Source organism: Cyrtonyx montezumae, unplaced genomic scaffold (genome assembly GCF_038088225.1).
Source record: "Cyrtonyx montezumae isolate F1298 unplaced genomic scaffold, pur_monq_1.0 scaffold_35, whole genome shotgun sequence".
NCBI classification, from domain to species: domain Eukaryota; kingdom Metazoa; phylum Chordata; class Aves; order Galliformes; family Odontophoridae; genus Cyrtonyx; species Cyrtonyx montezumae.
Window position 1 is genome coordinate 1,170,354 of NW_027072040.1, and position 14,182 is coordinate 1,184,535.

A 14,182-nucleotide genomic window follows, 5' to 3' on the forward strand; every position below is an offset into this window, starting at 1 on the left:
GCAGACGGACTCTGGACTGCAGCAGCAGTGTGTGGGCACCCCGACAAATCTAAGCTCACTGTCCTCCCAGCAGCAATGTGCTCACAGACAGCTGTGGGCCACAAACAGCACCCCCGCGCACACAAAGTCAGCCTCACCTGTTGAGCTCTCTTCGCTGGAGGGGTACGTCGTCTTCCCCAGGAGCAGATTCACCATGGTGGGAGAATTGGCTACTTTTAACGGCGTCTCCCCCTTCCTGTTGCTTTGATGAGGGTTCCCTCCGTAATGCAACAACAATTTCACCACCTGAAGACAGAAGTCAAGACTTTATATGTTCATAAAGATGTTGTGGGCTTTTTTTACTGTATGTTTTTAATAGAAAGCAGAACGAGGCACATCCCCAAGCTGGAGAGCAGCCTGTCGCCAGGGACAAACCCTATGGTGCCAACAAATATTGGTAAGAGAGAAGATAAAACCCAGCCAGGGACAAACCCTATGGTGCCAACAAATATTGGTAAGAGAGAAGATAAAACCCAGCAATGAGGATCGATTTGGGCAAGGAAGGAGGGAGCAGAACCAGATGCAAGGCTACACTCTCTTCTGCTCCAAGGGGGATGAATTCTCCTCCTACACAAGTAAAGCTCTCAGCAGAATGGGGCAGGGAGTTCTCCCCCCCTATGTAGCTATCAGCAGCAAATGATAACTAAATACCCAGAATCTCAGAGTCTGCACAACTGGCGGCTTGAAAGGACAAGAAGAAAAAGGAGTCACTAAAAAAAACCCTATCCATAAAGACCAGCAAAAACCAACCTTGAAGTGGCCGTTGTTTGCTGCATCATGCAGGGGGGTGTCGTCGTCCAACCCCTTGGTGTTGACTTCAGCACCTGCAGCAAGCAACTGCTTTGCAACATCATAGTAACCCCGGTTGCACGCCTCGTGCAATGCTGTCCAGCCTGCAAGCAAACACACAATCAGAACCAGACATCACCTCCACGGAGCTGGAGGCAGTGAGGAGGAACCTCTGGCTGCCTCTGCTGCCTGTGCCACGCTGCCCTGCGGGACAGCCAGCGCTGAGCACCCGCATCGTGTGATGGAGACAGTACAGCCCCAGCACAGCCAAACGTGGGGCACGGAATTAGGAGGCCTGATGCTGTAAGTCAGGGCTCAAATCCCTTTCCAGTTTGAGCTGCACACACTCCCACAAAACAACCCCCGCACAGACGGACCTATATGTTCTGTGCTCCCCAGGCGAGCAGCCCTGCACTGCAAAGCAGGGCCCGGTCTCAGAGATGAACCAAACAGAGCATCTCCACAGCAACAGCGGCCCCAGTTCTCAAACAAAGCTCTGCCGAGCACAGAACGAAGCGCTTTCTCATGTTCAAACAAGCTATTTTTAAGCAGGAGCTGTTTTGAAGCCTCCAGCTCCGGGTGTTTTGCTGATAGCGCCGTGGGAGCTCTCTGCAGTACCTCCACGGCTGTGTTAGAGGGGCACCTGTGACCAGAATTAATCACCACAGAGCTTCAGTCTCACACTGATGTTCATCACACGGGCGGAGGAACGTGCACTGCTATTTATAGCCCAAAATCATGCAAAGAGAACAGGAAGAGTGAAGCAGGGCTCGGGGCTGAGCCAGGTGGAGCCGCCCGGTGCCAGGGCTGCAGGGCCAGACCGGGCAGCCCAGGGTCAGCACCCCGAGCACGCTGCCAGCATCACCCGTGCAGCTCTGCAGCAACGACCCCACAGATCCTTTCCAAGCAAAATCCTCACCCTGCGATACTATGGTAGCTTTGGGTTCGTCCTCCCCAGCCATGCCCACTAGGAAACCTAGGACACCAGGGACGGCCTTTCTGTGTTAGCAGCCGTTCTGCAGGTGGGAAATCCAACGTGGTGGGAGCACACACAGCTCCTGCTGCTGGGGCTGCTCACCTGCAAAGTCCTTCACGTTGACGTCGGCGCCCTCGATGATGAGCTCCTTGATGCGCCGCGCGTCCCCGCGGATGGCGGCTCGGTGCAGCCGTGTCTCCCCTCGCTCGTTTCTCTTATTTACTTTATCTTTGGTTTTGGAGGCAGAGTTAGGAGTTCCCTTCTGACAAACTGTGGACTGAGAGGGATGCTTTGGTGTTGTGTCAACTGCAGGGAGGAGAGAAGCACGGTTACCAAGTGCCGCTCACGGGAAGACCCAAACCCTTAGAGGGAGCTGTTGCTCTGCTGTTCAGCTCCACCACAACGATCCCTGCAAGGCACTGAGCTGAGTGATGCAGAGGAGAGCCCCTACGTGCAGCACAGACAGCACAGAACCACACAGATCCTCACCCCAAAACCTCCCTTCCTGTGGGAAGTGCCTCTCTACCGAGTGCATGTGAGCTCCAGCAGCCCTGAGTCAGCAGCTCAGTGCTCTCAGCACTGCACAGCTCTGTGCTGATTCCCAAGGAACAGCAACCTGAGCTGCTGGACTACAGTCACAAAGTGCACAGTCAGTGGCTACGGCTGCACCGTCTGTGTGTGGGATGGGATGGGACGGGATGGATGGGATGGGAGGTATGCACAGACCCCACAGCAGGCGGGGTACGCATGCAGCAGCTGGCTGTGAGCCTCACCCACACAAACCATGCTCCCGAGCTCACCTGGGCTGTTTGCAGACTCTTCTGCTGTCATCTGCATGAGCAGAGCAACTTGCTGGCGCTCGGAGAGCGGGTAGCCTGCCCGGATTCCTGAAAGGCCCATCCCAAACAGCAAGCCAGGCTTCCTCGTGGCGGGCTCCTTTTTAATCCTCTTCCGCTCCGGACCCTGCTTTTCTGTGACACAAAGCACAACCAGTGAGTGAGTGCTGCTGCACTGGGAGCTGTGTTCCTTCCCGAGCAGCACTCCGTGTCCCTGCTGCTGTCTCAGGGATCACTAAGCCTCTGGGGGACAGCACGTCACAGAGCTGGGAGTGCTGGCACCAGGCTCATGCTGCCATTCTGCTGCCCATGGTGGGATGGGGTTAGGGTTAGGGTGGGGTGGGCAGACCCAGCACCAACAGTGCTACCACGCTGCACATTCCTCCCAGCTTCTAGCAGCCTCTATTCCATGCCACCGTGCTTCAAGGACTGCCTGCATCCTTACCACCACCACGGCATGGCCTGAACTGCAGGCACCAGCAGAGGTGCAGTGTGGCAGCTGGGTAGTGCTGCTGCTTCACCTCAGCTCAGTGAACCACGCAGAGCTCGGCCTGCTGGACCACCCCACTGCCACGGCACAAAGCCTGACCACAGCTTTCTGAAGTGTTTTTCCAGTTTTCTCCTTACAAATCCCACTTCCTCCCTCAAGCAGGAGCGCTGGCAGCTCCTCCCCTGGTGCTGGTGCTCCCACCTGGGTGCTCCCACAGCTGACCCACTGCAGGGATGTGGCCGAGGCTTCCAGCTCTCACTCGAGGAAACCAAACTTTGGTTTCCTTTCCTGCAGCCAGCCAAGCAAGAGGCAGAGCAGCAAGTAGACCCCTTTTCAAGCAGGCTTGCTGTGTGCCTCCTACCAGGCAACTGTCATAACCCTGCAGGAAACATCAGGAGATATGGCCACACACACACAGGTTACCACTGCAGGTGAGCAGTCCCTGCTCCCCACGTGGCATGGGGAGGAGGCCCAAGGCAGGGCAGTGCACCACCACGAGGCCCCGGTCCCACACTGCACACCCTGCAGGCGGCAGCCCCAAACCCCAGATCACTGCTGTTTCCCAATGGGAGGTGACAAAATGGTTGAAAAAGTCCACGTTTTCCCTGAGACACATCTCACTGCAACATTCCCTCTCACACCTGAGCAGAACACGCGCATCTCTGACGGGCTCAGAGAGCCATACATTCCTCCCCCGGACTATGAATCAATAAGAAATAACATTTCTTTCCTGTTTTCCCCCTCCTCGCTCCCTCTGGCACACCGCTCACATAGAGCAGCACAGGGGTGAGCACCAGGGGCTCAGCCCTGCTCCTCTGCTCACTGCCGGGGCTGCAAACCCCGATGTGAGCCCAGAAACCACAAACCCACACTGTGCTCTCTCCGAGCAAAGCCTCGGCACCGCACACACTGCCACCTGAGCACCAACAAGGCGATGTTTTGGGCAGCATTCCTTAACACACGTGGCCGCTGCAGGCTGTCAGTGAGCCTGCGAGCTGCAAACACTCATTACCAAGTTCAACCCCAAGCCCCTAAACTCCTATTCATTCCGCAGTCGGAGAACTCTCCTCCTCCACAGAACATTTAGCATTGAAAAGCATGTGATCGACACGATAAAAATAACCCGGGCAGCGCGTGCTGCGCGGTGCTTGCTGGCACCGGGCTCCTGCGGGACGTGGGCTCCCTGCCCCACAGCTACAACCCCTTCCCCTGCAGCCTGGAAAGCTCTGCTCAGAGCAAGGCTGCTGCAGGCTCACAGGGAGAAGCTGCATGCAGAGCTTGGCTCCGGGCTCGTGCCCCGTGGATGATGTTTACTGTCCCTTGCAACCCAAGCACGCTGTGATCCGATGGGCTCGGCGCAGGCAGAGGCGAGCGGCGGGGGAAGCTTTTGGGTTCAGGTGGGTTGGGGAGCAGCTCCCCACTCCCACGTACCATTAACACAGGCAGCATCTGCTCAGCCAGCTCCGACATGACAGCACAGGCTTACAAGGTGGTACCCTGAGGAAAAATACCATTCCCAAAGCTGCAGCTTGCGCCGAGCAGCTCGGCAACCAGCACCGCTCACAGGTCGGGCGTTTCGGCTTTGTGCACTGAGCAGGCACGCAAACACAAGATCAATAGGAATAAATTAGAATGGCACAGACAGCAATGGAGACTGCACTGCACCCCCGAGAGACTGCACAAGCTCTGCCTTCCCAGTCCCCAGCCTGGCATGCGTAAGCGTGACTCATCCCTGCTGCAGCAGTCAGAGGGCACACAGCGAGGGCAGCCAAGAGCCCAGCACCAAGGGACGGGGCAGGAGGGCAGCGGGTGGGCATGGAGCATGCAGCCTGCAGCAGGGAGCGTGCACCTTGCAGCAGGGAGCAAGGCACAGTTTGCAGCAGGGAGCTGGTGCGTGTGCTGCTGCAGCTGCAGGGTGAGCACACGGTGGTGCTGCCTGCATGCAGCCAAAGGGAGGGCAGGAGGACAGAGAGGGGAAGCAGAGCTGCCACCCTGAGCCCTGCAGCTCCAGCACCCCCAGAAGCAGGACTGAGCTGGAGAGGCTCAGTGCCGTGCCCCAGGCCCCCAGCAGCCCAGGCTGCACTGTTTCCCCGAGCTGTGCTCACTGGGCAGGCAGCACAAGCACACAGAAACGTGTCAGTGGGCCTATGCAGAGCGGCCCCTGACTATGAGGCTGCTGCAGGGGGAGCCCCGGCGTTCGGTCTGAAGCCCATCTCCATGACAAATACACATCACCCCGCGAGAGACCCAATTTCAGGGCCCGACTTCTCATTTCCCACGAGGCCAAAAGAACCAGGGGAAGAGGAGGATGAGGAGGAGGAGGAAGGCCCCCCTCCAGCAGCCGGGGGCAGGACGCTCCGCAGACAGCGCCGATCAAAGCTCTTCTATGAAAGAAAAAGCCGTCATTGAGAGATGCTTGGCAGAGCTGCGGCTGCTCCCCTGCATGCTAAGGAGGGCGGGGGGGGGCAGCCACCCCCCAGCACTGCTCCCAGCTGCCCAGTGTGTGCAGGAGCTCCAAGGGCCCCGTGAAGGCCACGGCTGTTGGCAGCCCATCCGCACTGCGCGGCATTACGGAGCGCAGCCGCTGTGACACGCGCTCCCCCCGCGGTTGCTAGGTGAGAACAGCTTCTCGACTATTTTAGTCAAAAAGAAAAAAAAAAAAAAAAAAAAAAAAGACAACAAAAACCAACCCAGAAAGGACTGAAAGGATCCGACCAATGCGAAGTGCAGCGCAGCCCCCAGCCCCAGCTGCGCACATCCGAGCAGAGCTGGGCGCGGGGCCGTGCAGCAGTACCCAGTGCTGCGGCTCTGGATGCTGCAGTGCTCCTCGTGCCCTCTGCCTCCAGCACACAGTGCCCGAGGAGCCCTGCGGAGCTCAGGGCTGTGCTGCTGGGAGCGAAGGGCTGGGCCAGCTCTGACTCCTGCACTGCTGGCCTCGGCTCAGCATCGCGCTGCAGGAGCGGAGCACAGAGCTGCACAGCTCTGATGCCAGGGGACGCTGCTGTGTGTGTGTAGGGGGGAGGTTTGGTTCATCTCACACAGCTGTAACAGCACAGAAACACTGAGTGCTGCTGAGAAATCCCATGACCCAAAGCCACAGTGCTCCCAGACCACGCGGCACCAACCCAGCGCTCCCAGCCCGGCCTGCACACAGCCACAGCCACACAGCAGTGCCAAATGCAACGCTCCCCCTGCCCACCAGGACCCCTCCTCAGAAGTCTCCAGGATCACAGGTGTTTGGGGAGCTCCAAAACGGAGCAGTTGTTTCTGGAGCAGTACCCTCTGACCCGGAGCAGCACAGCACACAACAGCTCCCACGCCTGCAGCTTTGAAAGCCAGTTAACTCAAGCCTGGGTAGCACCTAGCAATAGCAGGGTTTAGGAATGACCTGGACAAAACCGAGCTCTTCTTTTCCATGCTCCCATCCTGCAAACGTGCATAACCTGTCCCAGAGATGCCACTCAAGCCCTGAAGCTGCAGGGAGGCCAAGGCAGCAGCCAGCAGGGACCCCGTCAGAGCAGAGCCGCCCCAGTGCATTCCCCTCTTGCTCCAAAGCAGCGGGGCAGGCTGTGCCCACAGCCACCAGCACCTGCTGGCAACTGGGAGCCAGCCCCGCTCCAGTCCTGCCGTTCCCAGGAGCTCTGAGTCCTGCCTCTCCCTGGGGGATGACTGAAAGCCCCAGAAGCGCACTCCTCCCTGCAGGGAGCAGGCACAAATACAGCTGAAGAAGCCATGCCCAGCAAGGCCGGTGTGCTGCGCTGTGTGTCCCAGGCTGCACCCCTCGAGCCTCGGCCGCCCCCTTCCCCCTGCAGCATGTTTCTTCACAATGCCATTCGCTGTGCTGGGTTATTTTTCATGCCAAAGCTCCCTCGCAGCCCGGGGTTGCTGGGGAAGGAGCTGATGGTGCTGCCAGGCAGCACGTAGGCTCCCAGCACGCTGCGGGCGTGGGAGCTGCTGCACCAGGGGGAGATGGGAGGAGGGAGAAGTGGAGGCAGAGGGATGCTGCTGGGTCTGTATCAGGCACACAGACTGACGCTGTTTTTTTCTCAGCACCTGAGGTCCAGGATTTTTGCTCCAGAAACCATTCTGGAGGGCTGACTTGCCAAGCAGAGCTGCTCGGGGCAAAGCATTGCACAGCCCTGCCACCCAAGGGTGCTCCAGCTCTGGGAACGGCCCATGGTGCCGCCGTCCTTCACCCACATACACCAAAGCTTTGAAGCTTTCAGTCCGGAATCAGAGTTCAGCCCCGAAGTAACAGAGCACGGCGAGAGAGGGAACACACACATCTGTGAGTGTGCCACGTTTTAATGGCTCGAGGTGGGTGCATGCTGTGTGGGTTTAAATGAGCTGTGCTCCCTCAGAGGGCGCTCCCGTCCGCACTGTGCACTCTGGATCCCGTACCTGTATCCGAGTCCTTTTGATCTCCATTTGTTCCCACAGTGAAAGGTAACTTCCTCTTGGTAGCCCTCTCTTTCACCTCTTTGCCGCCATCGCTCCGGTCCAACTTGGGAGTTTTGGTTAGAGAAACTTTATCTTTATCCTGGGAAGAGAAAGCAGAGGGTGGGTCAGCGGCTGTCCCTTCCAGCACCCGGGAGCCACTGCGGGCACAGCAGTGCCCCAGGATCTCACAGCAGAGCCCAGGATGCACGCAGTGGGCACAGGGTGGGAGTGCTGCAGCGGCGGAGTTGCTGCAGGCACTGCAGGAAAAAGCACTTGGACAGAGAGGGCAGCGCAGGTTGAAGCACTGAGCTGCTTAACTCTAAGCTGCTTCCTAGCGGGATTTTAAGAGGAAAAGCGACCTTAAGCACAAATCCAATCTGTTGCACGAGAGCGTGGGAGGCGACGCTGCTCGGCACGGGCAGTGACACCCTCCTCTGACATCCTGAGGAGGGCGATGGCACAAAGAAGGACTGTCACAGCGACAGTGAGAGCCGGAGGAACGGAAGCTCCGTGCAGACCCAAGTCCCTCATGGCCCTGTGCAGCGGGAGGCCAGGATGCGCTCCAGCCCCTGGCACCCCGCGGTGGGATTTCCTCGACTGCACTGCTCCTTCCAGCCATCAGCGTGGGGGAGAGCTCGGCAGCAGCCCGGCCTTGCACCGAGCGCTGCTCTTTGTTTGTGCTCTTCAAAGCGGGAGCAGCTGGAGCCGGGCTCTGCCACCAGCCCACCTGGCCCAGGAGCAGCAGCTCCTGGGAAACAGCCGCCCTGAACTCCCTCCGTTTGGGGTTTTGATGCTGCGGTGCGAGAGCCCGAGCCTGCAGGACTCCATGTGTGTCCTTGTGTTACAGCAGTGCTGCTGAAAGGGCCGTGTGAGGGGACAGAAAGAAGGGGGAACTGAACAAACGGCGTTCCCAGGCACAGAGGAGAGCCCGGCATGGGAAATGGCTGCGGGGCACCGGGCAGGCCTGGGCAGCTCTGTCTGCACTCACAGCTGCTGATCCACGACCCAAGCTGAGGAGTGAGGGATGCATGTGGGGAACCTCTTCCACACATGGGAGCGAGGAGGGCCCAGCTCTGCCCCCCAGGAAGGCAGTGAGCTCTGGAGCCCACACCGCACAGCAGTTAAGGCAGCAGAGCATCGCTTTCCTGGAAACATTGCCTGCCGTTGGATTCTTATTTTAAGCTGCACTTCTGTAATTGCATCCAATATTGTAATGACAAATGTCCCTTCTGAGCAGAAGTTTTCGCATTTGGGTCATCCCATGCCTCAGCTAAGCTGGACTCATCTGAGCAGTGCAGCACAGAAATGAGTGTGAGCACCCACCTGGCACCGAGCGGAGCCCGGGGGCAAAGTCCCTCCCTGAGTGCTACTGGAAACCTCTCAGGTGAAGGGCAGGCTGCGGGGCACAGCGGCAGGAAACCCCCCTGCTGCCACCTTACACTCTCAGGAAAATTTACCAGATGAGTAAGCGGGGCCACCTCAAGTCCCCCATGCCAACGGAGCTGCCCCCCAGCAGCCTGAGCCCCCTCCCCAGCGCCCGGCAGCTGTGGGTACCCATGTGGCGTTGCACGGCAGAACCTGACTCACATCCCGGCCTCTTATGCAAAGCCTGGCGTGGAAATCCCCAACGCCCTTTGTTCTCCCAAACACGTTGGAAGTGTTTCAGGTTGCAACGCTCGTAAAAAAACAAGCTGCAGTGAGCAAGCAGAGGAGCTGGCAGCCTGCGCTGTGCACGAGGGGGGGTGGGAGCACAGCCCTGCAGGGACGTGCCGAGGGTGGGGGAAACAATCCCCAGCACCATCCCAACCCCTGCGTCCCTCGGGGTGCTTCCATACCCAGCGTGCAGCACACCGGGTGTGGAGTTCACAGCAGTGTGAACGTGCCCTGATCGGCTGCCACAAAACATTGGGAGCACAGAGGGACGCAGCTGGGACTGCGGTGCCACTGGGAGCACTGCAGGGCTGCCCGAGCACAGCCCAGGCACCGCGACCAGACGGCTTCCCTGTACTGGACCCGGAGGGGGGGGGAAAGCCCTGAGCGAAGGCTGAGCTCCACGTTTTGTGACTGCTGTTCAGGCTGTGCAAGCCAGGCACTCCCCACACACGCAGCACCGTGAGCCACAGTGCAGCTCCCAGCAGCCGTGAGGGACATGGCTGCAGTGGGGGCTCTCCTTGCGCAGCTCTGGGCCGGGCCTCAGCTGTGAGCACGCAGCCGTGGGGCAGTGCAGAGCTGCGGAATTCCTCATATAAGGCGTGCATAGCTCCGCACAGCCCTCAGGCCGCGCTGCAGCCCGGGGCAGAGCAGCCCTTATAAGGCCCCGTGCCCAGACCGAGCCCCAGCTCCCCACGAGGGCCTCTGGAGCCTTCACGGAGCCGCAGCACAGTTAACATTGGGGGTGAGGAACCCCCGTGCTGCTGCTGGGCCGTGGGGAGCAGCGCCGTGGAGAGGAATGGGTGAGGACCCCCAGGGTGCGGGCCCAGCAACGGCCGGGGTAATGCAGGGTGGGGAACCCCACAGTGTGGCTCTGCAATGGACTCAAATGCACGGGCAGGGGAGTGGGGCCAAGGCTGCCAGCGCCACGAACACATTTCTGACAGGGATTTTCTTCCTGGTTGGTTCTCCTTCGCCTCCTTTTGCTGATAACGTGGCAGTGTGGTGGAATCAGAGCATGAGATGCGGCGACAGGGGACAGCAGGACTGGAGAGCACCCAGGGAAGGCTGGGAGGGGGAGGGCAAAGGGATGGTGGGCCACGTTTGTTTCTGATGCGGAATACAGCAGAGGTGGGGGTCGGATTTGATTTAAAGGTAACACCTGAATGCTGCTCTATTCACAGGAAGCTACACCAAGGAAAGGCCAGGGGAAGCTGAAAGAGAGGAGGCACAGTGCGAGTCTCCAGAGCAAAGAGCATCTGGGTGTGGGAAAGAAGGGGAGAAGCATGTACTTACTTACCCTTACACTCAGATCTCATTGCAGCAACCTCACCTCAGGCCCAATCAGGCCCTCAAATAAACCCCGACAGCAATTGTGCAGAGCAGCTGCTGGCCAGGCCGTGCTCAGCACCCAGACCCTGCGCCAGCAGCCAGGGGGGAGGAGGAAGACCCCCTCCCTCACACAGCACTCACCGCACTACAGTGCTGCACGGCACTCCCACGCTTAGCAGAGACCCCCCCAGAGCCCCAGTGCCACCGGAGGCCTCCCCACACACTCCCATTGCCCACTGACCCAGGTCTGTGCGGGTGCAGCACATCCCAGGCAGCACTACCACTTCTGAGAAGGCAGAGGGGACCTCAGGTGCAGGCAGAGTGCCAGCAAGCAGGTCTGGTCCAGGAGACACAGCCCCGGGCAAGGCACTGCCGTGGGAAACGGCGTCACAGCTCAGAGGCAGCGGGCACACGGGGCACTCCCAAAGGAAAGCAACCAACGAACCACGCTACCTTTTTCCCCGTTTGTTTCTCCACCATGTCGTTGCTGAGAGAGAAATCTTCTGGCTGTGGTGTTTTAGAACACCCACCCTTGGGCATCGTTCTGCCTTCCTTACTTGATCTTCATTTATGCTGCCATCGCCTCATCATCAACCGTCTGTCAGAGAGGGGAAAAGAGAAGTCAGACGTGGCAAAAGGATCGTTTCAAAGGGGATGAAGGCAAGCACTTCCTGGGGGATAAACCACACGGAGCTCTCCCGGGGCAGCAGCACCACGGCAGCAAGCCGGGGCCTGCCCTGCACACACGGCCTGGGAGCCTGGGACAGGCTGTGCGCCCTCACTGCCACCAAGCCTCCCCCAGCAGTGGGATGAAGTCGGGCACACTGCAGTGCTCCCAAAGCACGCTTCTGGAATGTGGGGAGGAGGGGAGAGCCCCGCACACGGGTGGGCGCTCACCGTGGGCTCCCCCCTGCAGCAGCGTGGCTGTGTGCCTCGGCCTAGGTACTCGATTCGGGGAATAACAAAGCCCTGCCTGCTCTGCCATGTGTTGCCTGGTTACAGGGCTGAAAAGGCAGCTGACATCTGAAATACGGCGAGGCATGAGCTGGAACGGGGATCAGAAGCGGGGGCTGCAGCCAAGGCCGGCGAGGCCTTTTTAGGTGAACAAAAATACCTCCTCTCCGGAGAGCGGAGGCTAAAAAGCATCTGTGCAGCAGCAGTGCCCTGAGCAGCGACCCGTAACTCCTGCAGCAAAGCCTTCCCTGCACCTACACCGAGACAGCCGCAGCAGCGACCATTTGCAGACTCCTTTCCCCAGCTAATTGCCACCTGACAACGCTACACACTGCTCCCATTAACTCCTCCGAACGGCAGCCGCGTTTCTGCACGGCTACAATTGCAGGAAATGGTCCAGGAACAAAGTCACGCAGAGCTGCATCACAAGACTGGGAATCCTGTGGGCGGGGAGAGGGGAAGAAAACACTGAGAGCGCAGCGGGCGCGGGGCTGCAGCACTGCCCGCAGCGGTGGTCCCGCACAGGGAACCTGGCACGGGGGGGCGGCCGGGACCCCCAGGGCAGGAGGATGGGGTGTGGTGCTGCAGAAGGACCCTGGCCATTCCATCGCCATTTATTTCGACGTTTCCCACTTGGGTTTCGCAGGCCCTGGGGGTTGCTCTGCGGGTTGGTTTTGTCTCTAAGGAGCTTCAGAAGTGATGGACAGACCCCTCCCAGGCCTGCAGCAGAGGCAGCGTGAGGACAGCGTGGAGCTGGGACGCACTCCTCCTCTTCCTCCTCCCACAGCTCAGCGTGCTGTGCCGGTGGCCCCGGTGCTGGGCCGGGCACAAACCCAGCACACCCACACAGCGAGGATGGAGAGCATCGCCTGGCTGAAGAGTGGCAGCAGAAAGCTGCACCTCTGCTCCCCACCAAGTGCCACGCAGCACGAGGGCTGACTGGGACAGGCACAGGCCTCAGCACAGCCCTGCTCTCAGCCCGGGTCAGGTCCTTACAGCCCCGAGAGCCCCCGCCAGGCGCCGTTCCCAATCTGTGACGCTTAAAGCTTTTCTTTCCCCTCGGTTCCAGCTGCAGCATCCACGCTCACCCAAAGCCCGAGCAGAGGAAATTCAGCCGGCTCCCGTGTGCTCTGCAAAGGACCCGGCTCTGCCTTCTGCCCCAGCAGAGCAGCCCGGCACCGCGCTGGGAAGGCTTCGTGCCCCACACCCCACGCACGGACCCCCTTAGGGGCCGCGTGCAGCGGGGCGGGCACCTCTTCACGTGGAGCCACGAAAACCCGTCTAACCACGAGAAGGCAGACGGGTGCCACGTTAATTCCGCGCCCTTCTGTTCCCTCTCGCTGACTCATTACGCTTGGAAAGCTGCTGCCTCTCGCTGCGCACGCAGCCCGCCCGACAGCTTGCGGGGAGCAGCGCATTTGCACAACAATCAGCAGCAGCCCTCCATTTGGAGCGGCTCAGCGGAGGGGGGGCCGGGCTGGGGGCTCTGCTCACATCTGCCACTGACCGACCCCCACCCCCCCCACCCCCCCATTGCAGCCCCCCCCCCCCCCCCCCCCGCTGCCCAGCACCGCCGTGCATGCTTTGTGAGCAGCCAGGCTCCCAATGGGACGGCTGCACGTGTTTTGCACAGCAAGAGGTGGGAGAGCGTGGGAGCGCCGTGGGGTGGCAGCCCCGGTGCTTCCCGGGATGACGATGAGCTGCTCACCTCTGGTCGGCAGCCCTGCACGGGGTGTGAGCACTGCACGGGGTGTGAGACAGCAGCCTCCAGCCCTGAAACATCTCCCAGCACACACACTTCTCAGGGCAAGGAACCAGATGAAAACGATGTTTATTCTGCCCAGGGCAGGCCAAGCCCACGGCCACACACCGAGACCAGACGTGGCTGCAGAGGACCTCAAAAGCGACGGTCCCAAAAGGGAAAGGAAACGGGGGGGAGCCTTCCACCGCCCGCATTGCACAACACGGCCACGCTGAGAGCAGTGAGGGTCCCTGGGATGACCCCCAGCCCCACAGGAGCACAGCCCCTCGTGGATCAAACCCAGCCCTGCTCTGACGGGCAGCACCACGGCCGTGACATGCGCTGAAGCCTCAGGGTGGGCCGGTGCCCGCTGCCCATGCCCTGCAGTGTGCCCACGTCCCATCAGCTCGGAGAGGCAGAAGTTGTGCAGACGCCTTCCAGTGGCAGACAGCGTGAGCAGAGCTGGCTGGAGGCTTCACCCACTGCCACAGCCCCACGGCAGGGATGGGAAGTGGGCGCAGACGTCTGTTGGGTGCGTTAGGGCTGCAGTGGGAACAATGGGAGTACTCCATTCTGGAGCGCTCACGCTCCGTCCCAATAAAACAGGTGTCCTCGAACCTCTGAAGTCTGACTTCAGCTATCAGCTCACAGACCACGTCTGCACGGGGACACCACTCTGTGCTCTGTGTGTGACACCGGGACGCACCATCAGCACTGCACTGTGAGCCACTCCAGGGGTTCCTGGGCTCCTAGCCCCCCTGCCCTCACCCACTGTTCCCCTCCTGCACTCCAGACTGAACATCAGCACCCGATCCTGCCGTGCCCCTCTGCTTCCTGCCGGACCCCACTGTGCCCCCAGCACAGCCGCTGCTGGGAGAGGTGTGCACAGCACTCAGGAAGGGCACAGCCACGGGGACCCCCTCCCATCCTCAGCA

At 60.1% G+C, this 14,182-nt stretch overlaps 1 protein-coding gene across 2 annotated transcripts in view; it reads right to left on the reverse strand.

The window, feature by feature from the left end:
• ANKRD11 (ankyrin repeat domain containing 11) overlaps positions 1–14,182 on the reverse strand; it is a 59,937-nt gene that overhangs the window by 8,832 nt on the left and 36,923 nt on the right. For both annotated transcript variants that reach the window (XM_065745289.1, XM_065745290.1), the window contains 6 exons: positions 11,006–11,150; positions 7,532–7,670; positions 2,605–2,775; positions 1,907–2,110; positions 790–932; positions 138–285 (listed from right to left, as the gene is read on the reverse strand). In XM_065745289.1, coding sequence (XP_065601361.1) covers positions 138–285; positions 790–932; positions 1,907–2,110; positions 2,605–2,775; positions 7,532–7,670; positions 11,006–11,092 — 892 coding nt within the window. In that variant the 5' untranslated portion in view covers positions 11,093–11,150. The remainder of the gene's footprint in view (positions 1–137; positions 286–789; positions 933–1,906; positions 2,111–2,604; positions 2,776–7,531; positions 7,671–11,005; positions 11,151–14,182) is intronic.